This window comes from Colobus angolensis, unplaced genomic scaffold, assembly GCF_000951035.1.
Source record: "Colobus angolensis palliatus isolate OR3802 unplaced genomic scaffold, Cang.pa_1.0 Scaffold132, whole genome shotgun sequence".
Taxonomy (NCBI): Eukaryota; Metazoa; Chordata; class Mammalia; order Primates; family Cercopithecidae; genus Colobus; species Colobus angolensis.
In genome coordinates this window covers 997,808-1,024,537 of record NW_012114400.1, presented here as the reverse complement: position 1 = coordinate 1,024,537, position 26,730 = coordinate 997,808, and the positions used below count along the sequence as shown (strand labels likewise).

General features: G+C 40.1%; 1 protein-coding gene across 1 annotated transcript in view; it reads right to left on the bottom strand.

The window, feature by feature from the left end:
* The window catches only part of LOC105506128 (chromosome unknown open reading frame, human C1orf21), a 254,291-nt gene that overhangs the window by 140,750 nt on the left and 86,811 nt on the right, over positions 1 to 26,730 (bottom strand). The window contains exon 2 of the mRNA XM_011934169.1: positions 20,233 to 20,451. Coding sequence (XP_011789559.1) covers positions 20,233 to 20,326 — 94 coding nt within the window. The 5' untranslated portion in view covers positions 20,327 to 20,451. The remainder of the gene's footprint in view (positions 1 to 20,232; positions 20,452 to 26,730) is intronic.

Genomic DNA, 26,730 nt, shown 5'->3' with positions numbered 1-26,730 from the left:
ATTTCTCTCCTTATAAAAAATATTCATGACTTGACTTTCCGCTGAAGATCTCCCAAAGTCAGTGCTCATATTCATGAAGGAAGCCCCCCTGAAAGCTGGTGGGAGCACCCACTCACACGTGTGCATGCGGGGAGGCAGCAGGCAATCCCTCTCCTTCTTTCCTTCTGACTGTCTTTACCTTTCCTCACAAGAGCTTCATTCACATAGAACAAAAGATCATTTCCAGTTGATACGAATCACCAACTTATTTTCCCCTCAGAGACTAAAGTGTGTTCTGACAGCAACAAAGAATAGCTCTTTAGGAATAATGTCTGGGTGAGTGGGGAAAACGCATGCTCCATGATAGCTTAATGGTGGGCAGCACAGTAAACATGAACACGCTAACTTCCACAACCTGGGAAGCTTAACAAGCCTACTTTAGCCAACACATTCTGCTCAGTTTGTTTATAAAAGATGGTAGCTGTTCTGAATATTTATCTTTTGAGGAGAGGGTATGAGGATTCATTCATAAAGGTTTCAGAGCAGTTCGATTAAATTAAAATCAACCAAAGCAAGGTAGGCTCTGTACCGAGAGCCTGAGGACACAGAGCTGATGCCGAGGTGGTCCTCATGGACCCTCACCCTCCACCTATTTGTAACCTATTTAAACACAGATTAAGTTTGAATGTTCTTAGAGGTAATGTTATACTCTGCTTTCTCAAAAAAGATGTGCAATAGGAAAAAAAACGGCAGTAATTTCTAGAACTTTTAATGATTTTTAAGTTAGACATTTTTAACCTATAGCAAAGTACGAAAGGCCTACATAATTCTGTATAAACAATCCAAAGGTAAACTGGGGAGGACAGCTCCTACAGGGTACAGAACAGCCACAGCACCTTAGCACATCTTCTCTACTGTCTTCTTTCAAGTGGAGAGCTGCCCTTCTGAGATGCTGCTTGTGTCTGAAGGCCTGAGTTTTACCTGGTAAAATTCCAGAATTCAATAATTTTCAAGTATAATGCATGACCTGGACATGGTCCGATATTTCTCTTATTTGGTTTGCAACTGAAGCAGCACATACAAGGTGCAAAGACACCTTTTCACCTGATCAAACCAGTGGGTGAATATGACTCTCCACCGCTCCCACTGGATCTGACAGAGGTGTGCCCGAAATCCGGGGGTCTTGGCAGCACGTAAACAATGAAATATTTGCCAAAGCAGTAGGGCAAGAACTGCAGGTTTACTGTCATTTATACTCTCACTATGTCAGTTTCCAGAAACAGCTGATATCACCACTTGAGGCAACTGTTCCCTACAGAACAAGCCACGTTAGCCACTGGTAAAGTCTGGGTTTTAGGCCTTGAATTCCTTCCTGAACTAAGACTTCAGTCTCCTTTTAACTGGGGAGAGCCTAGAAATTATCTGTTTGTGTCTCCTTCAGGATGCTCTATGGGTAGACCTGGCCTTGGCTTACCAAACCCCATGCAAATAACCCCTGTTACCTGCCCCCTTTTCCACCCCTTCCGGTGGGCCACTCCTTTAACATTTCATCTTCCAGGATCCATTTTCTATCAACTTCTCTTCTCCCCACAATCTGCAGAAGCAAAGAAACCCTCCAAGAGCCAACTTTCTACAAAAAAGTGAGTATACCTAACAGAAAGCTTACACATTCACCATATCTTTTTTTGTTTGTTTTTGAGACGGAGTCTCACTTTGTCACCCAGGCTGGAGTGCAGTGGCATGATCTTGGCTCATTGCAAGTTCCACCTCCCGGGTTCAAGCAATTCTCTGCCTCAGCCTCCCGAGTAGCTGGGATTACAGGCACCTGCCACCATGGCTGGCTACTTTTTGTATTTTTAGTAGAGATGGGGTTTCACCATCTTGGCCAGGCTGGTCTTGAACTCCTGACCTTGTGATCCACCCACTGTGGCCTCCCAAAGTGCTGGAATTACAGGCATGAGCCACCACAGCTGGCCCATCATATCTTGTAATAAATAAAAACAGCATCTTTTACAGAGAATACTGATGTTATTTGACAGTGATGCTGGTAGTGGGGGGAGGGAAGGAAGATGAGTAAGTGTATTGACATTAATTTTTTCTTTAAAAGGTAACAGTGCAAAGTAGAAAGGAGATTCACAACAGGAAATTATCTGGGGGCTTGGTTTGACCTCCACAGAGATCTATGCTTCATTTGTGTATTTGTTCTCTCTTCTCATAGAGCACTGCTCCTATTCTGGGAAAACGTAAAAAGAAAGATAAACTGAATTGGGATGGTAGGTACAAGTGAAGAGGATGGGAACAGGGATCAAAGCTCAGAGCAGCTCATGGAGATCAGAAAGTGGAGCTCAGAGTTCCATGAGGAAAAAAAGAGTGTAGGAATGAGAGTCTGTATTGCGAGGGGAAGGGAAGAGCCAGGTGAAAGCGGGTGGCTGTTACAGGAAGGGAAGCGAGAGTAGAAACTTGCCTCTTCGGGCACCCTGGCCCTTAAGAAACTTGCTAAAAATGAACAAGCAAGCCATGTCTGAAACCCCTTCACTCTCAGGTTGAATGAAACGAAACGTCACTGTGTAATGAAGACATACTGAGCAGATGTGCTGCAGGCCCAGGAGCTTCTAGAGAGCTGTAGCACTTCTCCTCACCTGGGCCATGCCCTGTGCCTGGGTACAGCTGAGCCCTGGAAACTGAAGTAGTAACGTAACTGTTAATGCTGCTCTTTCTATCCCAGCTAGCATCAAACAAATTTGCCTCAAGAAGGTTAAAAAAAAAAAAAAGAGCAAAAGCAAAAAACATTAATGTAGAATTTTGACCCTATTAATCCTTACAGCCCCATCTTGAAAATCTTTGCTTTCACAATTTTCAAATTTCATTTTTCATTCCATGTTCCTAAGCCTCAGACCATGGTCATTGCTCTAAAACATAAAAACCCTGCCTCCTGCAAGCCACTAAAGAGGAGTTTGTATTGGTACAAAATTCTACCTCCCACTCCTGCCCTTAACAGAGAAAACCACAGATACAACATGCTCTAATGAAGCTCATATTTAATCATTCCCCAATATCCTAAACCTGCCCATATCTCATTATCTCCATTCACACCTCCCTAATCCAGACCACCACTGTCTCTTGCTAGGACTACTGAGCAAGACTCTAACTGGCCAACTGCCTGACTCTCACTTCCTACAGTCTATTCCCTACATAGCAGTCAAAATAATCCTTTAAATTAAAAAATCAAAGTCAGACCTCATCACTCCCCTGCACTCAAAACCCTCTTCCGACTTCTATTACATTTAGAACAGAAGACAGTGTACAGAGCAGTACAGTCCGGCCCTGGACTGCCTCTGTGAGTTTATCACGCATCACCCTGCCGGCACAAGGGCATCAGACTTCTTCCTGGAATCCACTAGCCAGCTCCCTCTCAGAAATTTGGCTCTGTTGTTCCTCTGCCTGAAACATTCTGTTCCCAGGTATTCTCATGGTTTGCTCAAAGGTCAGCTCCTCAGATAGACCTTCTCTGACAGATGACTCTGAAACAGCCATCCTGTCAACTCTCCATCCCCTTTTGCATTCTCGTGGCACTTTTCCCTGAGAGTATACGTTTGTCTCTCTTTTTATTACCTTTATTACCTGCTAGAATGTGAGCCAAATGAGGGCAATCATTATCATATTACATGTTATATCCCTTAGTAAAATCTAGTTTATAGTATTTGCTCAACAAATAGTTCTTGAATGAATAACTTTAATTTTCAGAGTTCCATCAGAGCTAAAAGCACATTGTCTTTCATTTTAACATGCTGGTCGTTTAACAGTTGCATCATGGGAAACAAGGCAAGAAACAAAGGAGGAAAGCCACACTCCAAACTCAAGATCTTATAAACACTTTCAGATAAAAAGACACCTCTTGAGTGACAGAAGTCAATGAAGACTAAAAGATTAATGAAAAAATATTGTGTTATAAGCTGAAACAATAAATGCAAAAATACTTGGTGCAACATTAAAAATAGAATCCTATTTCATACATAATTCGACAATTTCTTCTTTGGTTATAGATCAAAATCAACAGTGACATTTATACAGTGAGGCATGCATATCTGTAGCTGGAAGGGAAATTAAATGTAATTTAGCTTGTCTTGAATGTGGTTTTCAAAATGAAAATCAAACGTAGTCTAAATAGAGATTTGTACTCGTGTGACTGTTTTGCAATTTGAAGGAATTAATTAGCTTCAAAGATGTGCTATTTTAACATCACGCTTTTTCACTTCACCCTTACTCCTTTTACCTTCAATGCTTAAAGCCATGCACATAAAATGTTAAAATTATTTTTAGATAAAATGAAAATATCCATTTATATTATAGCTTCCAGCATGGACTATTATTATGAAGAAAGCTGACTATAAACATTGTATTCCTCATGGCCTGTGTCCTCTCCAGCAGGCATCTTCCCCAGCTATGGCCCTTCCATCTAAGAAACTTTAATTATGTAATCTTTAAAAAACTGTCAAAGACGATTTTTATTCATAGTTTAAACATATGTTGTGAGTTACATTTTAGAGAATATTCATATATACTTAATATTATAGCCACAGAAATATTATTGCTTTATTATCCTTTAGACTTTGACTTTCTGAATTTTTTACTTCTTCTTGCCCTATTAAAGTCTGGTTGAACCAACAGAGTACAGCTATATAAGTTAACAAACAAGACCACACTCTCAGAGTGATCAGATCACAGTACAGTAGCTCTTGAGAAAATCAGCAACCTGGGAAATTAAATGTTCTCCTTTTGGCCTAGATTTTGTTTATAACTGTCTTCTATTAGACATTTCATTATCCCTTTTGAATAACAGGACCAATCTACCCTACCCTGACTTCTACCATAAACCTTTAAACAGAAAGTCAACAAATGGAATCCTTCACTGACTAGCAGCAGCTGCACACCACCAATTCAAGCATCACTGGATGAAAGATAAATTTACAAACCAACCGGCTAAGGTGGAAGCAGAGATACAACTCCACACACTTCATGCTTTCTCACCTTCAGGCTCATGGTAATGTTTTGAAGCTACAGAAGATATTGGTGATACTTCTTTCTATTTTTTAATTGAAAAAATAAATATCACAATGCAAGTAACGTTTTGGTCAACTCTGGACCATAAAGCTTTTAATAGCTGAACACTACCACCACCACCATTTTTTCGGAGAGCAATCAACAAAGCAATAATCATATATAATCTTGCCAATGGCTCCACTGCAGGAAGGAAACTGACACCACACAGTTGAGTGAATTGTCCATAGTGTGGGGAGCAGGTAAATAGGACCTTTGAACGTTAGCACTCAACACTCCCATAGCAATCACACAGTTCCACCCACTCACTCCCAAGACACAGAAACCAAAGCCCACAGAGGTCACCCTGTAGCACGGTTATTCTGGGGCAGAATTCACATGTAACCAGGTTCTGCAGGCAAGTCAATGGCTTCTCTATAAACTGGGCTCACTAGGCTTTACAGCCACTTGTTTTTGTTTGTGTGCTTGTTCTAATAAAACTTTACACAGTACATAGCTCACTGTGATCTCTAAGAGGAGTGATTTCTGTGAAGGTTTGCTTACAGTAGAAAATTTGAGAAAAACTGAGAAATTGACATTAAAGTTACAAAGAATGAAGATGGCTCAATTTCAAATTAGTCATTTGTCAAGCTCTACATCATGCTTCTGATTTCTTCTCTTCCCAAGAGACTTTACGCCTCGGAATGCAGAGCAAGACAAGGCCCGTTAGCTAAAAATAAACTTGAGATACGGAATTATATCATAGTTATTTCCTATCTTTACTTTTGTTCTCATAGCTTAAACAACCTCTTGGGCTGAAAACAGGCAAAATGAAACCAAACCACTTAACCAGTGTCACGTGACTTAGCAAAGCCCTGAAGGTCACTGTCATTGATGATTCATAGCCGTGGAGTCGGCACAGGGAAGCCTGTGGCCCAGAACTTCGCTATCAGCAACCTCAACAATTACTTTAAGCCAAAAACAAAGGAAAAGGGCCGGGCACAGTGGCTCATGCCTGAAATCCCAGCACTTTGGGAGGCCAAGATGGGCAGATTGCTTGAGGTCAGGAGTTCGAGAACAGCCTGGGCAATATGGTGAAAATCTGTTTCTACTGAAAATACAAAAAATTAGCTGGGCATGGTGGCGCGCACCTGTAGTCCCAGCTACTCAGGAAGCTGAGGTGGGAGAATCACCTGAGCTTGGGAGGTTGAGGCTGCAGTGAGCTGGGATCGTGCCATTGCACCCCAGTCTGGGCAACCAGAGTGAGAAAGAACCTGTCTCAAAAAAAAAAAAAAAAAAAAAAAAAAAAAAAAAAAAAAAAAAAAAAAAAAAAAAAGAAAAGAAAAATAAGAAGGAAAGTACTACACACAGTAACGACATCTGCAGGTAAATGAACTTTAAGGAAAGAGTTTTTCTTTTTCTGAATGAAGTTTTTATTCTTCTTATTAAAAAAAAGCACTATGCTAAACTTTACTGTCATAAAGATGAAAATGTGCTGTTTATGAGAGAATAATCCAGAGAACTTTCTAAATAAAGTTCACTGATTATTCATATAGCACTTTTTGTGTGCCAGACACTATTTTAAGTGTTTTATTACTTATTAATTCATTTAATCCTCATAGCATCTTATGAGGTAGGTTCCAATGTTACAAATGAGGAACCTATCAGTTTGGTTCCCAAATCAGTATGATTAGCCACTATACTTTGCTCCACAAGTTCTTTCTCAATGTCACCACCTACAGAGTTATAAAACACTTTTTTTTTTTTTAACAAAACTTCTTTAGAAAAAGGGATGTAGAATATTTGGAAAATACAAAAGAAGTACAGAAACTATCTTGTAATCAGCACCACCCAGAGATAATCACTATTAACCTTTCCTGGTAAACGGTCTCATCTATACAAGGCCATGTTCTGGCATTATTACTCAGGGTTCATAATAATCTAACCTGAGGTGAGGCTGACCACTTAGACAGCTTAAGGAATTAGCATCAAATTTTCTGTTTTCTAAATCTTCAGCTAACTTCCAGATTCCTAACATGATTCTTATATTGTCTATGTGAGCTTTTAAGTGTCTTGAAAAAAAAAAATCCAGAGTAAAATTTTCAAATATTTGAGACTCCTGCCCTTAATGTGAGATTCTCTAAAGTTATGTCTCCACCGGTTCGTTAAAGCTTCCCAGTCTCCCCTGTTATACTGTATGTGCAGTATGCCTCTGAGCCTTTGTTCTCACTGAATCTCAGCCTAAACCTCCTGCTCTACTCACTTAGTTCCTTTGGCTGGTATTCATATTTTAAGACTCAGCTGAGGCTTTAATCATCCTCTTTACAAGTCTTCCCCTACTCCTCAGAAAAAGAGACCTTCTGCCTTATCACCCTATGGTACTGACATTTTCTGTTGAGATGCCCATCTATTGCATCTTTACCAGTTCTGTAAAGACAGGGACCAGATTTAACCCATCTCTACAGCCTCAGTGCCCTAGCACAGCACCTAAGTCATGCAAGGTAGTCAACAAGTGCTTCTTAGGCTGAAATGAAATGCTAGGTTCTAAATGAAACCAACAAGTGCCAGTCGTCAGACTCTAGCTGTATGCCTGGGCTAACATTTCTATCAGTGGGATCCCTGTTGCCCTGGGGCTATTTCCAGTGATAGACAGTGCTTTCTCCTCTGGGAGAGATTTCACCATTGCCCTGAAAACACAACTAAAGGTCTTCTGGAGATGGAAACATTTGAATTATATTTATCAAAATAAACAGTTGTAGTGAATGATAAATGTTAGTCATAAAAGATTCAAGACACACAGAAAAATACAAAGAAGAAATTAAGAATCACCTGAAACTTCACAATAAAGAGACTGCCATCATAAACGTTTTGGTGAATGGCCTTTCAAACACTTCTTTTATGCACTCACATAGAATTTTACATATATTTTAAACAAGCAAAATTTATAAACAAGATATGCTGCATAAAATCCCTTTACTCCTTTCACTTAATAATCTGTTGCAAACTTCTTGCCATATCAATAAATACAGAATACCTTGATCATTCTAATGGCTCTATTCCATGCATGTTTCATCAGTGAGAAAGACCCTTGAACATACAGGTTTGCACACTTGTCCAATCATCTCCTTAAGATAAATTCCTAGCAGTGGGTCTCCTGCGGCAAAGGGCATGCTCATTTACATTTTTGATATATATTACTATTTTGTGCCCCAGAAAAATAGTTCTGCGTTGACATTCCCCATTATAGCATGAGACAGATACCACCTGTTCCTGCCCAATCTGAAGGGTAAAAAATGTTTTGTTTTCGCTTGGGTTTTTTTGTTAGTTTGTTTTCATAGTTGATTTTATTACTGAGAAGTAGAATATCTGTCTGTACTTTTTTTGTCCCTTTATATTTTTTCTCTTTTGAATTGCCTGGCCACGAACTTTGTCCATTTTTCAATTGGTATGTTAGTTCTTTCCTTACAGATTTTGAAGGATCTTTTTTCATATTAGTCATATTAACTTTAGTTGTACTGCAAATATTATTCTTAGATTGACATTTATCTTTTGACTTAGTTTATGGTGGTTTATTTTTTGCTATGCAAAATTTTAGATTTTATATAATCACGGTTTATCACAAAGGTTTCCTTTTGGTACTGGGTTTTGTAGCATTATGAGAAAGACATTTTGCAACCTAAGATTATAAAAATACTCACTTGTATTTTTTGTAGTACTTTTACAGTTTCTTTCTTTTTTTTTTTTTTCTTGAGACAGAGTCTCGCTCTGTCACCCAGGCTGGAGTACAGTGGCACAATCTTGGCTCACTGTAACCTCCACCTCCTGGATTCAAGCAATTCTCCTGCCTCAGCCTCCCAAGTAGCTGGGACTACAGAAGCACACTGCCACACCCGGCTAATTTTTTGTATTTTAGTAGAGACGGGGTTTCACTGTGTTGCCCAGGCTGGTTGCAAACTCCTGAGCTCAGGCAATCTGCTTACCTCAGCCTCCCAAAGTGCTGGGATTATAGGTGTGAGCCACTGCCCCCAGCCTACAGTTTCTTATTTGACAGTTAAATTTTTAGATTTGTCTGAAAAATTCTGATATGAAGGGATAAATTGGGGGATTTCATTTTTAGTATTATAATCACAAATAACAGAATATCTTCAAAGAATAAGATGTGAATTGAAATGGTACCCAATTAATTGGTATATCTTTTTATTTCAGCTGCTTATGGATACGTTTATCCTATTACAATCGCTGGGGCATCATCTGTGTCTACTGCCTCTAGTCCTCTCATGGTGCTTCACTCCATACTTCTACCAATATCTCCCTCTGCATGATAAACAAGACACACACACTTATGTATAGATTCATGGTTGATAAGCGAAAAATGTATTTGTTAACCTCTATGGTGGGATTTCTTTTAAAGTACACTTTCAAAGAAATGAGGCACAATGTTATATTCACCATTCCTGAATCATGTCCTTTGGTCTTTTGATTTAAAAGACACATATTCAAGTACACATCTTACACATTGCAGAAACTGGTCTAGGTCAAAGCAGAGAAAGAGCAAACCGTAGGAACACAAATATCTTAAAATCTAAAAGAAAGAGATAAGTATTTCATGGATAATTGATCACCTTTTAAGTTTAGAGAATTATACATCTACAAATAAACTGATGACGCATTCTCCTTCAGTGTAATCAGAGGAAACCAAGCAACCATTTTCAGAAATGCAAACTGCATAGGTCAGAGGTCTGTGTAACTGCAGGCTGCTAATATGATGATGAGCATACTAACTCAGCGCTTATCATGTGCCAAGTACTATGCTAAGGTTTACAAATATTAATACATTTTAGTCTCACAACAGCTCTATGAAGGCAGGCAAGTACTAGTTTTATTCCCCCCACACTACACAGATGGGAAAACCCAGGCAAAAAGAACCTCAGCAATTTGCCAAGACTACATGTTAGTGAGTAGCCGAGTCAGGATCTGAAACCAATCTGCCAGATTTTTGGTCTGTGTGCTTACCATGACATTGTATTTCAGGTCCAGAGAAAACAGCCCTAATGACCATATTAGAATCTCCAGCCATCCTCATTTAAAAGCTGAGTCTGACCTCAAGTAGCCAGTTAACAATGACTTCTCAAAGGCTTCTGAGCAAAGGTTGGTTTGGACTTAATGTCAGTGTCTTATTCCCAAGGAGGAATCTCCCTTGGTCGAGGCAGCATCTGCCATTCTAGCCACTGTCCCACTTCTTAAGTGAACTGGGGTAGTTCTTAACTTCAGTTTCCCCTTCTATCGAGTAGGGAAAATCATGATAATAATAACTATGTTTGAAAAGGCCTTATACACTGTAAAGCACGAATCCAAGTTGTAACGGTTCAGGGGCAAAATAACCAGTCACATGTAAAGTTCCAGGTGCAGAAGGCAGGAGCTGTATTAGTCTCTACGGAGGACAGCCAGGGCCTAATGAGGCCCATGGGCCAGGTAGGGGCTGCCTGGAGAGGTACTCATAGCAAGGCACGTCCCTTCAGTTACACCAGCCAGAAGTCCAGGAAGAAGCCATTGTTTTGAATGTCTAAATTCTATAGTGTCACTCAGGAGAAAATAACTCCAAGGGGAAGTGCAATGGGTAAAGAAACCTTCGACTTCCTCTCTTGTCACTGAGGCACGTTTTGAGAACTTCCCTCATCCCCAAGCAGGCCTTGCCTGCAGCTCCAGTCCTCTCACCTTTCACTGAACGGTGCCAGAGGGCCAGGAAGCACCCAGCAGGTCTCCACTGCTACAGACAATACAAGCACTTGAACGGGCAACGGAGTAACTGAAGGAAACCAAAGGGACTCGGAGGGCCCTGCCGGTGCATCCCTGCCAATGGTCTCTGAAGACTCAGGTGCTCCCTCATCTTGCAACCCAGCTGCCTGGCAGCAGGGAGTGACAAATGGTCTTATTTTCCACTTATCTCTCTAACTTTAAAAGAACAGGCTCATGATACCAGCTGGCAAGGGAAGGAAAAGTAGCACTTGGATTTTTTTAATATAGAAAGTATACAGCATTTCTTAACTTTCTGTCATAGAAAACGTTTCCAAGTAGAAATTTTTGCTGGCTTTACCTCGGCTAGACCAAACTTGGCATGAAGGCAGCATCCAGCATGGTATCTATTTTGTGCTGGCCGAGGGGAGGAAAGTGAAGAGGTGGGGCCAGTCTACTCAGGCCCATCCACTATTTATAACAAGTGCTTCCATGCTAATTGTGCACTGGCCTTCTTCTGGATGCTCTCTTTATTAACTATGTGTTCCTCCTCAGAACTCCAAGTGGTGGATGCCATTATTTCCTCCATATTATAGATGTGGAAACAAATACAGCTAAGTTATCTATCCAAGACAGCACAGGCAGTGGTGACGCTGGAATCAAACCCCAGCTGGTAAGACAGAATTCACAATCACTCCATTCCAGGCTCATATACACACATGTTTCATTTTTCCTATTGAAGTGAGCACCATCAGCATGGCCCAGGAACTGCCTAAAAGAAGGAAATACAACTAACATTTTGTGAGCACCTTCTCTGAGTCACACACTGGGCTGAGCACTTTTACTTCAGAAGAAGGCAGTTAAAGCTGTGAGCCAAGGTCGACTGGCTTCTGTGATTCCATGAGCCCCATGTGCACTTCGAGCCATTAAGACCTTTCTCAGGCTCAGCTTAAGACATCAGGGAGCTTTCAAAGCCTAAATTCAAGACCATGTTCCTCACTTATCCTGACTTAAATTTATCAGCTTTTGTGACTACAATCTGGCCTATCACAAATCCATCAAACACTTCTCCTGCCCTTAGGGCTCTTTACCGCGTCCTGTGATTCACTAAAAACTGAAAAAGGGAAAAATGATTTTCTCTCTCACCTTCAGGAAATAACAGCTTCAGAAGCCAACAGAAGCTGCCCCATGCCAGCAAAAAAGTTACAGTAGAAGCAGCTAAATTCTACCACTAAGCAGCACAGAAAGGAGCAAGGTGGCGTTGCTCTTGTTCATTGGCCAAGCTGCCTCCCAATTCTGCCTCTCTTGGTGATCCCCCATGTACCCCTCTTTCCCAGATCACCACCCCCACCAACACACAAAAGGCTGAGAGTACACTCCTAGTGCTCACTTAATGCGTATCCCACCTATGGAGATTCCAAGCAGAGAATGAGGGCCACTGCCTCCATCAAACTCCTTTTCTCTTAGATCCAATAAAAACGAAAACTTGAAAGAGAAGGAAATTCTCACACTACCACTGCTACCTCTCAGTCACATAAGCCAGCACGGTGCAATAGAAACAGGTGAGGTATGTGTGTACTTTTAATACTTCTAGTAGCCCCATTAGATAAAAAGAAGCAGGTGAAATTCATCTTCATATATTTTATTTAACCTGATAGATCTAAAATATATCATTTAACATGTAATCAATAACAAAATTATTAATGAGCTAGTTTATATTCTTTTTTAATCTTAAATTTTCATTTAAGATGAAATTTAAAAGTTCATTTTCCACTTATAGCATATCTCAATTAGGACTAGTCATATTTCTCATGCTCAGTAGCCACATGCGGCTCATGGCTACGGTGCTGGACTGCACTGACAAACATTATTCTCTCTGTTACTGTCTCACAAACACAGGTATCTTTAATCCATCTTCACTGAATGCAATCAAAAACTATGAGACATAAACAGTGAATTGTGACTTTGCCTCCAAGTGCTTTTAATTTCTGAATAAATCTGATGCATTTTCTCATTTAATTTTCACCATAACCTTGTGAAATAGGTCTCACAGCATTTTAGATGAGTAATAGATTGGCATAACACCATCACACACACACACACACACACACACACACACACACACACACAGCCACATACACCTGTTATATGCTCTCATTTAGGTATACCCAAGGATCAGAACTTAACTGAAGCCACAGAGCAATACAAAGTCCTAGTGAAAGAAAGCAGCCAAATTCTTGCTTGTTTTACTGCTGCTCAGTCTCACACCATCATTCCAGAAGAATTTACTGCAATAATCTAAGCACCTGCAATAATCTAAGTGCCTCCATTTAAAGGGATGTTTATAAACATCAGGCCCTCTTGGGCCTCAAACCAAACTCAGCAGCAGTGCGGGCCACCTTAGTTACATGGGAGGGCTGGTTCAGTCAGTGCCCAACCTGATTCCTGAACAATCTCTCTGCCTCCAGCTCCCTGGCCATCTGGGAGCCCTCTGTCCTCTCAAGACCATGCAGTTCCTGCCTTCAGGGAGCTAACTAGCTCATGAGAGAGATTAGACATAGAAACAAATAAATCAAATAAATAAAAAGTATTCTGGGATGGCAGGAAACAGATACCTCCTGAAGGTATTAGAGGAATCTCTGTATAAAAGTTTACATTTGGAAAACGAACAGGATTTAAAGACATGAAGTCAGGAAAAGGGGCCCGTGCCAAGCAGAGGTCACTGTGTACTGGAGGGCCTAGAGCAGTGAAGGTGCAGGATAAGTTCACAAGGTCGCCTTGCTCAGATGACTGAAGAAGGCGATCATGAAGGAACAGAGTATAAAACAAGGCTGCACCTGTAATCCTAGCACTGTGGGAGGCCAAGGTGGGTGGGTTGCCTGAGGTCAGGAGTTCAAGACCAACCTGGCCAAAATGGTGAAACTCTGTCTCTACTAAAAAAAACACAAAAATTAGCTGGGCGTGGTGGTGGGTGCCTGTAATCCTAGCTACTCAGGAGGCTGAGGCAAGAGAATTGCTTGAACCTGGGAGATGGAGGCTGCAGTGAGCTAAGATCAAGCCACTGCACTCCAGCCTCGGTGACAGAGCAAGACTCCGTCTCAGAATACACACATACACACACACACACACACATACACTCACACAAAGGCAGCAAAGGTGGATATGAGCCATCTTCAGGTGTCTTGGATGTTAACTAAGGATTTGGGATTTATTGGCTAAGAACTAGGTACAAACAGAAAGTTCTAGAGAAGATTTAATACCAACAGAGGAGTACTTTAAAAAGCCAATCTGATAGTGGTGCCAGAAAATGAAGAAGTAAAAACAGACCAAAAACAAGCAAAGGAACAAATAGGCAATAAAGGAGGTTAACAGGAGATTCCTCCTGAGAACACTGCAGTTCTTGGGGTGATGGGCTGTGACAGCCAAAACTACAGTAGTGGTAGGAAAAGCAATGCTAGGAGAGGGTGAGATTTATAGGATCTGGAAACTAACTGCAAAAGCCAAAAGTGACTCAAGTTTAAAGCCTACATTATTCAAACAATGGAAACAGAAAACGTGCAAAAAAGAAAGTCAATATAACCGTAAGAGTTTCTCCCCACTTGGGGGCGGGTTGCAGGAGAGATCATGATCTCAAGTCTGACGTACTAATTTCCCTAATAAGACCTGAATGTGTTCTATGCACCCACTTTAGTTGTCTAAGAGAATGACTGTTGAAAGAAATCCAATAAGCACTTGGCTTTCTAGAACTTGCTTAACCAGTTCATGATAACTTGAACCTGTTGGTCACTTACTTTTTGCAAGCTGGTCTTGGCAATCTGCTCAGCTGTCCTCTGAATGACCTCAGCAGATCTGCTGACCACTATTCACATCTGCCCTGACAACTGAGGGAAGGAAAATTCCAATGTGAAGATGAAACCTTCTGAAGTGAATCTGACTTCTGAAAGGTACACAGTGTGTCAGGAAGAACTTTAGATCTGAAACTTTTTATGCTTCAACACTTAAAGTGAAAGAAAATGTGTAAGTAAATATCACTGATGGAGTCCCTTGTCAATGATCTCCTAAATTTTCTGAAATCTAGGAGTCAAGATGCCCATTTAGCATTTAATTCTGCATGGTGGAACATGCAACAGAAACTCTGTCACACACATTAGTGTGTGGGCTCCTAAATAACCAAGACATCATGGAGCCCAAACTGCTTCAAAAAATGGAAAACGCCATTTGTATAAACACATTGGGTATCAAAGCTCCTGAACATGTCTTCAGAAGCTTTGAAATTAAATTAACACCTTTAGGAAAAGGATCGAATGTGTGTGTACACACACTCAGAGACACATACTTCAGAGCCGTCCCCAAAGATGCCACCCTGCACAGACTTTGTCATATCTTCAACAACATGTGGTAATAACATTTTAAAAACATTTTTAAATGTTTAGCTTTTAAAGCATAAATAAGGCCACTTTATTTGGTGAAAAATAGAGGGGTGTTTTAGAAAGCAGAATATAATTGTCCAGGTTGAAATACATCCCAGTTATGGAGTTATAACTTCCTCTCGCAATGGGCATTGGTCTCCAAAGACACCTCCCAGCAATTCCTCCCCTTTCTATGGGCACATACTCAGGAGGTGGAGTGACTCTACTCCCTCAACTCTAGGCTGGTCTTATGACTTGCTTTGGTCAACAGAAGGCAGCAAAAGTGGCTTTCTTGAATTTTCAAGCTCAGGTCCTAAGAGGCCTGGCAGCTTCCACTTCCTCTCTTGGAAGCCGGGCTGCAAAGTTTGGCTATCCAGCTGGAAAGAGTGGCCTTGTGGACAGAAGCCCAAATCCATCTGGGATAGTTGAGTTCAGCTGAGATCCCAGCTGTATGCAGCTGCATGACTGAGCCCAGGCGAGAACAGCAGATGAACTCTAGTCATCCCACAGAATCTTGAGAAATAAGCTGGTTATGTTTCAAGGTACTCTGGGGTATTTTACAATAAGAGATCACAGAAACAACGGGTTACAAATGATTAAAAAGTGGGCCTATCACTATCACTCATCTGCCACCATGTGTGATCACTGCTGGATTTTGAAAACTTCTTGCAAATTAATTTAAGTGAAGAAACACAGACAAGACCTTTCCTCGTCATATTTTCAAATGTGGTATTCAGTAATATCTAGGGTACTGGGACTGTCTTGACACTGGATTCTGGTAATTCTTCTCCCAGAGCCCTACAGGGCTAGAAAAAGTATCTCCCTGGATTGGTGAAGTTCTCTCCCCATTGTATTCCTGCTTTATTTAACACAATCCCACAAACTTGCTAATATTTGTGTTAGAGAGATTAACAAGGTGATAGAATGCTGGAGTAAATAAAATTTCAATGTGGGTGTTGGGAGGATGAAGAAAATTTAGCAGAAGTCTTAACTGACACTTTATGGCATGAACTACATAGAGGCACAGAGACAGCAATGACCAGGTGGGCTTGGGGTAAACTGATTTTTAGCCCCAATTCTTGACCCTCCCTGCACCTATATCTTTGCTGTAAATGCACTGTGGTCAGAGTATACTTTCTTGCCTAACTTTGGGCTCACTCATGTGACCTGCTTTGGCTAGGGTATGAGTGACAGTGCGCCAGCTCTGAGTCCAAACTTAAGAGGCACCATACGTATCACTTGCACTCTTGCCCTTCTGTGAAAGGAGATCATGCCCCCACTGGTTTGCTGGTCCCTGGAGAAAGATGAGAGGTACATAGAGAAGTGCCACCACAGCTGACCCACCAATTCATAATCAAGAAAGAAACAGTTACTTTTGAATGCGACTGAGAGCTTCAGGTGTCTTATGACCAAGTACCCCCATTTTTCTAAGACAGAGAGTTATTTATTTGATTATTTCTTCTTTTCTCTTTCCTTCTTTTCCTCTGTTCCCATTTCCTATCTAGCTCTTCAGAAATGCAATCATAACCTTTACCTTCCCTTCACCAGACACTCCCTTCACTGGAAGCTTATCTAACTATGTGCTTACTTTGAAACTCCAGAGCAGAAACTGTCTCCCACAAGGAGATTGCCTCAAGAGACAACAATCAATTTACAATCTAAAGTATGTCCCTGATGGAAGGCTCTCCCAACTGGAGAGTGTCTTGAGACAAAGGCCACTATATAACCTAGCTCTGCTTGCGACGATGCCAGTTCGACCACCAGTAGATTAAGCAACAAAGTGAGTCACGCAGACCCCCACCTGCTCACTCCCTCCCCTGTATGCCATTCATGCCAAGTCCCCCTTTAAAAGTCCATGCATTCTGCCCCAAAAGAAAAACAGTACCGTTAAAGGCAGGAGCCTGTACCTCTTCCCCCAAGCTAAGCTGTGGAATAAAGTCACTTCCTTTATGCCAGACCTCACTCTTGTGAATTAGAGTCTGCAAGTAGCGAGTGACTGAACCTGAGTTTGTTACAGTCTACAGCAATAGTTGACTAACACAAAGCTCCTTTATCAGATACTAACATCTGCAAAATACACATGGTGCTTTAGAACAATAGAGTCTCCCTGGCTATACAAGTTGTGAAGGGATGGTTAAGTGGTCTCACTGCCAAGCAGAATGTAAGCACAACATATTGAATATCACCAAATCTTGCTCTGACAATCTAAGGTTATCTTTTTAAAGACTGTCATTTGGTATTCGAAGTTCTCCAATAATTTAACCCTAACTTAGTTTTCTAGCCAATTCTGTCCCATTTATAGTTTATGTTCCATTCATTAGTTCCATAAATTAGAATATTTATTATTCTTGAATAAGTCTGACATTACCTAGCTGTTCCTTTACCAGTTTAGATTGTGACAGGTTTCATTTCTTTCAGTCCTTTAAGGACAGGTTTGGATGTCATCTCTGTAAGAAATCTGCTCTGATTCTGCTGTTTAAGTCAGAGCATCTATCCCCTGACTGTTACCGTGAGGTATGTCATTTCCTCTTAGGGTATTTGGCTTATTCTGCTTCATAACACTTTCTTATCTTCTTACAAAGTCCTAGATGGCAAGGTTTATGGATTATTTACCTCTGTAATCTCCATGGCATTTAGCAAAAGGCCTTACACAGAGGATACAAACCAATCAATACTTTTGTGCCCTCATACTTTAAAGAATGAGGGCTGCCTACGGTGGTTTACGCCTGTATCCCCGCCCTTTGGGAGGCCACGGTGGGCAGACTGCTTGAGTCCAGGAGTTTTAGACCAGCCTGGGAAACATGGCAAAACCCCACCTCTATTAAAAATATATAAAAAAAAAATTGCCAGGTGTGAGGGCACATGCCTTTAATCCCAAAGCTACTCAGGGAGCTGAGGCGAGAGGATCACTTGAGCCCAGGAGGTGAAGGCTGCAGTGAACCCTGATCGCACCACTGCACTCCAGCCTAGGCCACAGAGCAAGACTGTCTCAAAAAAAAAAAATAAACCCACAAGAAACAAACAAACAAACAAACAAAAAACAATGGGAGGCTGCAGGGCATCAGGAAACAACACGGAGAAAGAAAGGTGGACTTTGGAGTCTGAGCAATCTGGATTCTAGCACTTCGTAGCTGGGTAATCTTGGACGAGTCTGTCTCTCTGTGCTCAGTTCCCAAGTATATAAAATTTGCATAGCACATATTTCACAAGATTGTTGTGAAAATTCAACATAAAAATGAATGTAAATGCCTCACAATGTTTGACATATGGTGGCGGCTCCATAAATGGTAACTCTATTATAAAAATGATAATGACATAGAACATAAGCTAGAAGTTAAACAAATCCCTGATGTTAAATTATTTTCTCTTAAAAGTTAAGCATTTGAGGGTGACAGTAATGACTGTAGTTCCAATCAAGTCTTTCCGTAAAAACTGTGGTTTCAAAGACCTAGACTGTAGTTTTATTAAAATGTTCATATATGTTACTCTTCTTCACAGTTCTCCATGCTATAGGTAGTTACCAGTAGAAGCAAATTTGTTCCAGGCAACTAATGCATCTCCTTTGAACAAAATGAAACAAAGTCTTCCATCCCAAACACACAAGTCCACTTTCAACTGAGCATTAGCTCTTTCGTACCATTCCCAATTCTTTACCAGGAGACTATAACAATCATTACAATGAACCAAAAGCTAGAGATTCTAAAAGTAGTAGAATTATTTGACAGTGACTAAATGATGCAGCTACAGTTATTTACATGTAAACATTATCTCAGTGAGGTTCTACAACATATCTCAATGATGTCCCTTAATGAGTAAGAGTTGAAGTGTTTTTATAAATAAAAGTATCATGCAAATGTCAAGTAGTAGGTATTATTGTTAAAATAATTCCACAAAAACTGCTTCATCTGCCTTGTACTAATTTAAATTTTGTTTATATATCCAAATTTCACAATAATCATCTAAGGGCCAATCTCAAGATCAGGCAAGCATAAAAGCCTCTAAGTAGCCAGGTAATGTCAATGAGCACACTGAACTTGGTGTGCATGCAGGGAGGAAGCATTAGCTGTTCACTGGAGGCCACAGCCTGGCTGCAGGGACAATTGCTACTCCACCCCACACTGTTGTCTCAAGGAATGAAGACCTATTGTTGCCAGCTCTTTTGAAGAAATTTGGGTTTTATTTGAAATATCCTGATTTTTAAAGGCTGCCTTGCTTTTTATTTTAAAATTCTTTAGGGAGGGGGCAAAAAAATGTATTTGTAGACCAGATGTGGCCATGGTTTGCCAATCTGTGGCCTTTGCACTAGATATCCTAAAGTCATTTTGAGTCAACAGAGAGAGGTTAAAAGATGATTATTAGATTCACTGTATTTTTATTTAAAATCTGAAAATGTATAGTTCACTCTCTATTACGCTTTAAAAAAACACCTCACTCCCTCATTTATAAATCCTCACTCACTCCCCTTTTGGACTTCTGCTTTTAGTCCTACAGTTCTCCTCTACCAGGACACCCCATGGCCACTGTCCCACGTACCAAGTTAAATTCTGCTGGTTCTTTGAAGCTTCATTTAAATGCTAGTTCCTGGGAAAAAAACAAAAAAAAAAAACAAAAAAAAAAACCCTCCATGTTCCTCCTCAAAGACCACTTTGTATAAATTATGATGTAGCTGATCCAAAGTAAAGATTCACATTGATTTCCAGTGGGTCTCATCACCCCTTCACCTCAGATGGTATAACCCAATAATCACTGTAATTATTCACTGTCACAAAAGTGAAAGGCTTAGAAGGAATAAGATCTAATGCTCCATAACAGAGTAGGTTGACTATAGTTAAAAATAATGTACTGTATATTTCCAAATAGCTCAAAGATAGGTTTTGAAATGTTCCCAACACGTAGAAACGATAAATGCTCGAGGTGACAGATATCCTAAATACTCTGACTTGATCGCTACACATTCTAGGCAGGTAACAAAATATCACAAGCACCCCATAAATGTGTACAAATATTATGTACCAATAAAAAAAGTAAAACGCCTAGAATCAATGGGTCAAGAGTCAACTTTGATAGGACTCACCGCCAAACACATCTCCATTCTGGTAGTTTTTCCCTTTCTGGGCTTCCTCTTCATTTTGAACAGTGGCAACATGCTTGGCGGAGGCACAGCCCATAGTCTCATTCGGTCAGCTTCAACCGGGCTGAACTGTAAATCATCTCTACAGACACGGGGACATTTTCTTTTCTTTAAACACAAAGAAAATCCACCTTGCTGCTGAGTTGGTCAAGATGTGTGCACCTGTAAGAAAAGAAAGCTAGATTAGACTAGGCGGTGACTGCAGCAAAACACAAGCCTCAGTATCTTGGTGCGCTGTAGCCTGCAGTGTACTAGAAGTCATGCACAGACCCACCCATCGATCGCACTGGTGTTGTGGTGGGCACGGAAGAACCACGTGCAGCATGGCCCATTCTCACTTGATTTCCCGCTCAGAAAGCAAGATGGAAAGGCATGTCCCTATGCAACATATGGCCGAGGAGTGAACTTTTTGAGGAGATACCAAAAATACGTATTTATTCAAATACATATTTGGGCTTGCCACATATGCTCTTAAAGTACCTGTAGGTTTACTAATGTTCTGAAATCTCAAAAACTGTCGAGGAAGGAGAGCACACTCGAGATCCACCTAGTTCAGGAGGCTGGGAAAAGCTCTTCATCTTCCTCATCCTACCCTGCAGGCCAGCCCTCCCAGCTCCTCAAACTTTGCCAGGAAAAGGTAGCCATCCTCCTCAGACTGGAAGATGGGCTACTTTATACATTTCTGGTTAGGGCTGTAAATAATTCAGCATTTTATTTTACCTGAGGTGACACTGTTTTGATGACAAAGGAAGGAGATGGGGCAAGGTCTTAAATTTACTTTTGTCCATTTTCTGCTTAGCTAGCCAAATGTTTTAAGGATTGGGCAGAAGATGTCAAAATACGAAGAAAAGCAACAAAGCAGTTGTCAAGCTTTTGGAGTAAACTTTGTGCCTCTACTGATCTCTCATAAAGGCTTAAAGAGTATTTACAGATACACCGCAAAGGAGATAATCTTCAAGTTGACTTAAGTGACTTTACTTTTCCCTGCCCCTTCCAAGGCGGCTGCTCAAATTCTGAGTGTTTGCTATGCTCAACTTGCTCATTTTTGTTTTATTCTTTCATCATCCTAACCCAACCATTCCAGGCCTATGGATGACTTATTCCAGTCTTGTAAATGTTTCCTTTGAAACATCTCTCCTACACATTCCTTTGTTCCCAACCCTCCCACTGTAATACAGGCCCTTACCTCCTCAGAGTCCTGGCAGTACAAAGAAGGCATCAAGCCTCTTTTAATCTTCATCAGCACCCACGTCCCACTGCCCCCCGCCCATGAACAGTGGAAGTTTCTCAAGTTTCACAGATAGTGCTACTATACAGTAGCTATACGCTTTCTCTACCAAGAAGACTAGAGCTCCTAAATCCTCCTTGCTAGAGCACTAAGGACAGCTCTGGATGTAGAAATTTAATCATTTAAACCATAAAATCTCAGCAAAGAGAATTTTTCAAATTAGCATAATCTAATAAATGAACTTAGATATAAAGGCAGTGATCTTAAATTAAGCCAAGCAAATACAAATTGCAGTAAATATTGACAATGACTGTAACATTAGTCATGTCTCATATAATTCTTCAAACTATTCTCTATCACTGGTTGTGTTAAATTATTATTAGGAAGTGTAGAGTTTGTTGGTAAAGTTCTACAAACCAGGAAGATTTTTCTCCTAGATGACTAATGCTTATATCCTCCCCATACTTGATGTAACTTCATGTTAACAGGTCTTCATCTCAAAACTATATGAAATCCAGGCCTGCGGATGTGCACACACATACATACACACATAAACATACACACACACACACACACACACACACATCCTATTCCATTACTTAGCAGTAATGTCTTCAAGGCTACAGTATTTCTATTTGATGGTCTAGTCATACTGGTGTATAGAGCTCAGGGGCCTTATGGAGAAGAGATGCTGACATTTTAAAAATTGCATGCAATACAATGTAATATGAGCTCTGATTGAAGTTTCACAGTAATCTATGGCGACGCAGAATTCAAAAAAGCAGATTAGATTATGACTGGGCAGAGGAAGGAAGTAGTATTTTTCTAGGGTATCAAAGGTTTGGTAGAAATTTACCAGGCTGAAAGGATGGTAGCATTATTCAGTTGCAAGGAACAGCCTGGGCTAAGACACTAGAATGTAGACAAGCATGGCATATTTGCGTGTGTTCATTTCAGAGGGGTCAGGTGGGGATGGGGGGCAGGGCAGAGGACCGGACAGTTGATACTTTGTGAAGGGCCCGCAGAAGAACTTGCTACCTTCATCCAACCGAATAAACTATGGGATGTCATAAGACCACAGGCAGTCTTTCTGATCCAACTTAGAGCACACTGTGAGAAAATATTAAATTAGTTGTGTAGAGGTCCATTCTGTCAACCTGTCATAGTTTTTGAAGAAACATCAATGAAATATTAGACAAGAGAGAAAGGACAAGGGGTTCAGCTGTAAAGGTGGGGGACGACAAGAGTCCCCTCTGTAACCCAGAGGCTGCTGTGAATTGCTGATTTTGTTGCTGCGGCCAATGCTGTTGCTGCTTCTGCTTTTGCTGTTGTTGTTATTGCTGCTGCTACTGCTGCTGTTTTGGATTCCCAGCCAGCACCCTGTCAGGGGCAGCATCCATCCCCCTACTTCCTCATCCCCAGCATCATCATGCAAGGTAACAGGTGTGGGCTCCCAGACATGATTCCTTACTGTTCAAAAAGGAAGCGTGGTAAAACCACTTCACACTTACACATACGCAGGAGAGATCAAAGTGAGAAGGGGAACCTAGGTGGCTTCCCTGCCACCTTTTCAGAATAAATTAAGTAAAAACAGGAGAGAGGGGGCAATCCTAACAAAATCAGAGTACACTGAGAAGTAAGAGACAACTCAACAATCATGCTCTTTGAGAGTCCTCTCGCTTTTCCAATTTCATGTCTACAGCCTCTTATGCTATCCAAGAAGCAATGGGAAGAACTGAAGACACGACTTATCCTTTGCTACTCCTGAAAGCAGCTACTGGTGTTTCTTCTGTGCTTTAAAAGTTGTGTTTGCATAAAAAAATTTTATTTGAATTTTAAAGGTGGAAATTATTTGAAATCAAATATACTGCAGAAGGCTAACAAAAATAACATACAAAAGAATGGCTCTGTTTTATTAAAAGAATGTCTCTGTTATTCAAGCATTGGGGCGAGGGGTAGTTTAACGAGCAGATTTGACATGATTTACACCCAATTCAAATGATGACTCAAGAAATTTCAATTTAATTACACATATTTTAAAGCACTATAGCTCAATATGAGTTCTCACCAAACTATAAATAGGTATGGATTCTGTTTCTGAAACATACGTGCTATATCATTTTACAGCAGTAATTCAAATTTAAGAGTGATGTTTTCAAGTTTCAGGACCTCATCAGGAATATATTTTAGTAATTTACCCATTTGAAGGTGATAATTATGAAGTCATTTGAGGGGCAAAAGATCTCTAATTCACAAAGTTAATCATAGATCACTGAAGAAAGTTTTTTACTATGTCATTTGGATTCTGCACATAAACACTTGTCCAATTATTCATTCATTTAATCAACAGATTTTGATTTTAAAATACTAAGTGGCAGATATGTGTTTGGTAGGTATTGTGCATATAGTGGCAAACAAGGCAAGATATGTTTTTCTTCTCTATCCCTATAGAACAAGAATAATCAGAGAAGGAGATAATTAGACAGACCAGTTTTGCAGCAATGACATGCAGCTATTGCAGCTTAAATACAGGATGACAAGAGAGTTCACCTCACAGGCATTTGACTCAGCTTTGGAATGGAGCATGTCAAGAAATGTCAGGTTATAGACCTGACCAGAGCTAAAGAAACAGGATTAAAATACCCCTGATTTGTATCTCTTTTATAGCCTGATGTAATGTCAAGGTTTCATTTCTACTGAAAATTCTTTCACTTAATCTCAATCCAACTGAGACTTCACGTTGAGCAGACCTTCAAAAACGTATCCCTAAAGACTGCTAGAATCATCTGCTCAAAAGACGTTCCCTTCAGTTTATGCTATCCTTCACATAAACTCCAGTGGTTTCTTTTTTTAGCTTCCATTTTTTCATTAGCTTTACTCAGCTTTTCTCTTCCAACTTCACATGCTCTATTGTTTACCTTCCTGAAACCACAGCACTTAGAGAGCGGTAAGTCTGATGGTGCAAACAAGCATGCAGAGACCACGACCTAGAGCAGCTCTGAGACTTTTGTTGTCACATGTTGTTATTATCAGCATGTTACTTCTGAAGCCACAGATCACAGTGTGAGAATTAAATCGAAGCATCCCTTTGATATTTGATGGAATCATCTAAAACTAAGTCCCACTGAGGATGATTTTTCTTTACTCTAAATGATCCATATCATAGGATTATCAGGTGCCTCTAAAAACATGAGGTCCAATTAACTGCCCCAGGGCTTTGTGTAAACCCCTCCCGAAATGGTTGTATGTCTACATTATCTTGCCTTATGTAATTAGAAGTGCAATCCATGATACTATGAGCTAGCCTAATTGAATGCCGTCTTTACAGGACACTTTTCCTGCTTTTGATAAAATAATCAACAAATTTGTAAGCCCAACTGAAATTTTGTAAAAATTGTAAAAAATGTGTAACCATGCATGTTTAACCATGCATGTGTATCTCAAGGTGCTTCAGATATCAGAAGGGAAACTACTGTTTCAGAACACTACATGTGACAACATGAGGAAGTTGTCTCCATGCAAATAGGTTCATTACTTTTGTATGAATACATATCACATACTACACACATGCAATACCTTTGTCCTTTTATAAGGAAAGATTATAATAGTTCCTTTCATTACCTTAGTTTTTTATAACTAGAAACAAGGTTTCATCAAAAAAATCCTACTTTTATAAAATTGGGAAGGAATAAAAAAAACAAAATCTGTTTTTAAGAAAAATTAGAAAATCAGAGATATTTTAACTTTTTTAAAAAAAAGGCTATAGGAAAATATTTCTATTTACATAACATTATGTGTAATTCACTTTCCACTAATTAGTCATGGACTTTTTCATTTTGGATACAAAAGGCAAAAATGTTGTAGATAAATTCCCTGTTAAGAAAGGCACTTCTAAAATATGAATTAAAAGTGATACATTCCATAAAGAAATTCTAGGCTAAAAAGAACATGAGTCTTGGAGGACTGGAGAGAAATCAAATTCTGATTGCAACAGGCACACAGAGAGCTATGAAGTCAGCAGTTAAGCAAAGAATACAGCCACATTATTAATAGATCAGGAGCAAAGTGCCCCCTTTCTTCTTCTGATTAAAAAGGCAAATCGAGACAAGGCAACAGCTAAAAACTCCTTTCTTTTATTGAAGAAACAGCTAACATCTAAGCTCCATAAAGGAAAAAAATCTCTCTCTCTCTCTATATATATATATATATAAAACTAATCAGTCTATTTGCCCATCTGCTCGGCTTCACTATAATGAGTGTTAATACAGCAGCCCACCAAGCGGGAAGAAGAAAGACAACTTAAAAGTGATTTCTAATCTTGAAGCTTTGGTATCCTTGGGCTACTGTTAACACCATTTCACATTTCATTGTGAATGTTAAAAATAATACATAAAAAGATGTCACATTGGACATGAGAATAATCTAGAAAAGTCAAGCCTTTCATTACCCCGCAATCGCTGGCATCACAGAACACATTCATTCCTCGACTCACACTCGTCTGATGGCATGACAATCGACAATATGTTATTAACTCCAAAGATACGAGGATTTTGGCTTCTGCCTTCTTTATGGGAAAACTCTCATGTCCTCATATAGTAATTCTACAGATGTGTCTCTCAGAAATGTAACCACAATAAGTGCTTATACAATAGGACACATTTCTGCTGGATTCAGGCAGTAAGGTGTGAGGCCAAGAAGAAGACGTGGCAAGTGGAAAGAGTGTTGTAGAGGGCATGAGAAGCCCGAGCTCTGGTCCCAGCTGCCACACACCTGCCTCAAGACCACGGCTGGGCTTCATGTGTCTCAGCCTCTTTCTTAGACTCTACGATCTACTTCAACATATGTCCAAGTAGTGACATGAAGGATGAAATGACCACTTAAAAAAAAGCCATGTCCTACCACATTCAATTTATTTACACTCTTTGTTTTCGGTACTAACTCAATTAGGACATACTTGCAAGTCTGAAACCTCAAAATTTTCAGGAGGCCCTATAAGGTCTAAAGATGATCACCAATGATGTTTTGGCCTAATAGTGTTGATTTCAATTGTGTATTTGCTGGAAAAATAAACACAGCTTAGCTCCCCTATTTCTTCTTCTCTATCTTGCCTTTAATGAATGAAATTAATTTTAACAGTGTTTCTTATAGGGAGATGATTAGAAAAAGATGGTGCAATAATTGTTCTTCAGCTAAGGATTTAAGAGTGTTGCACC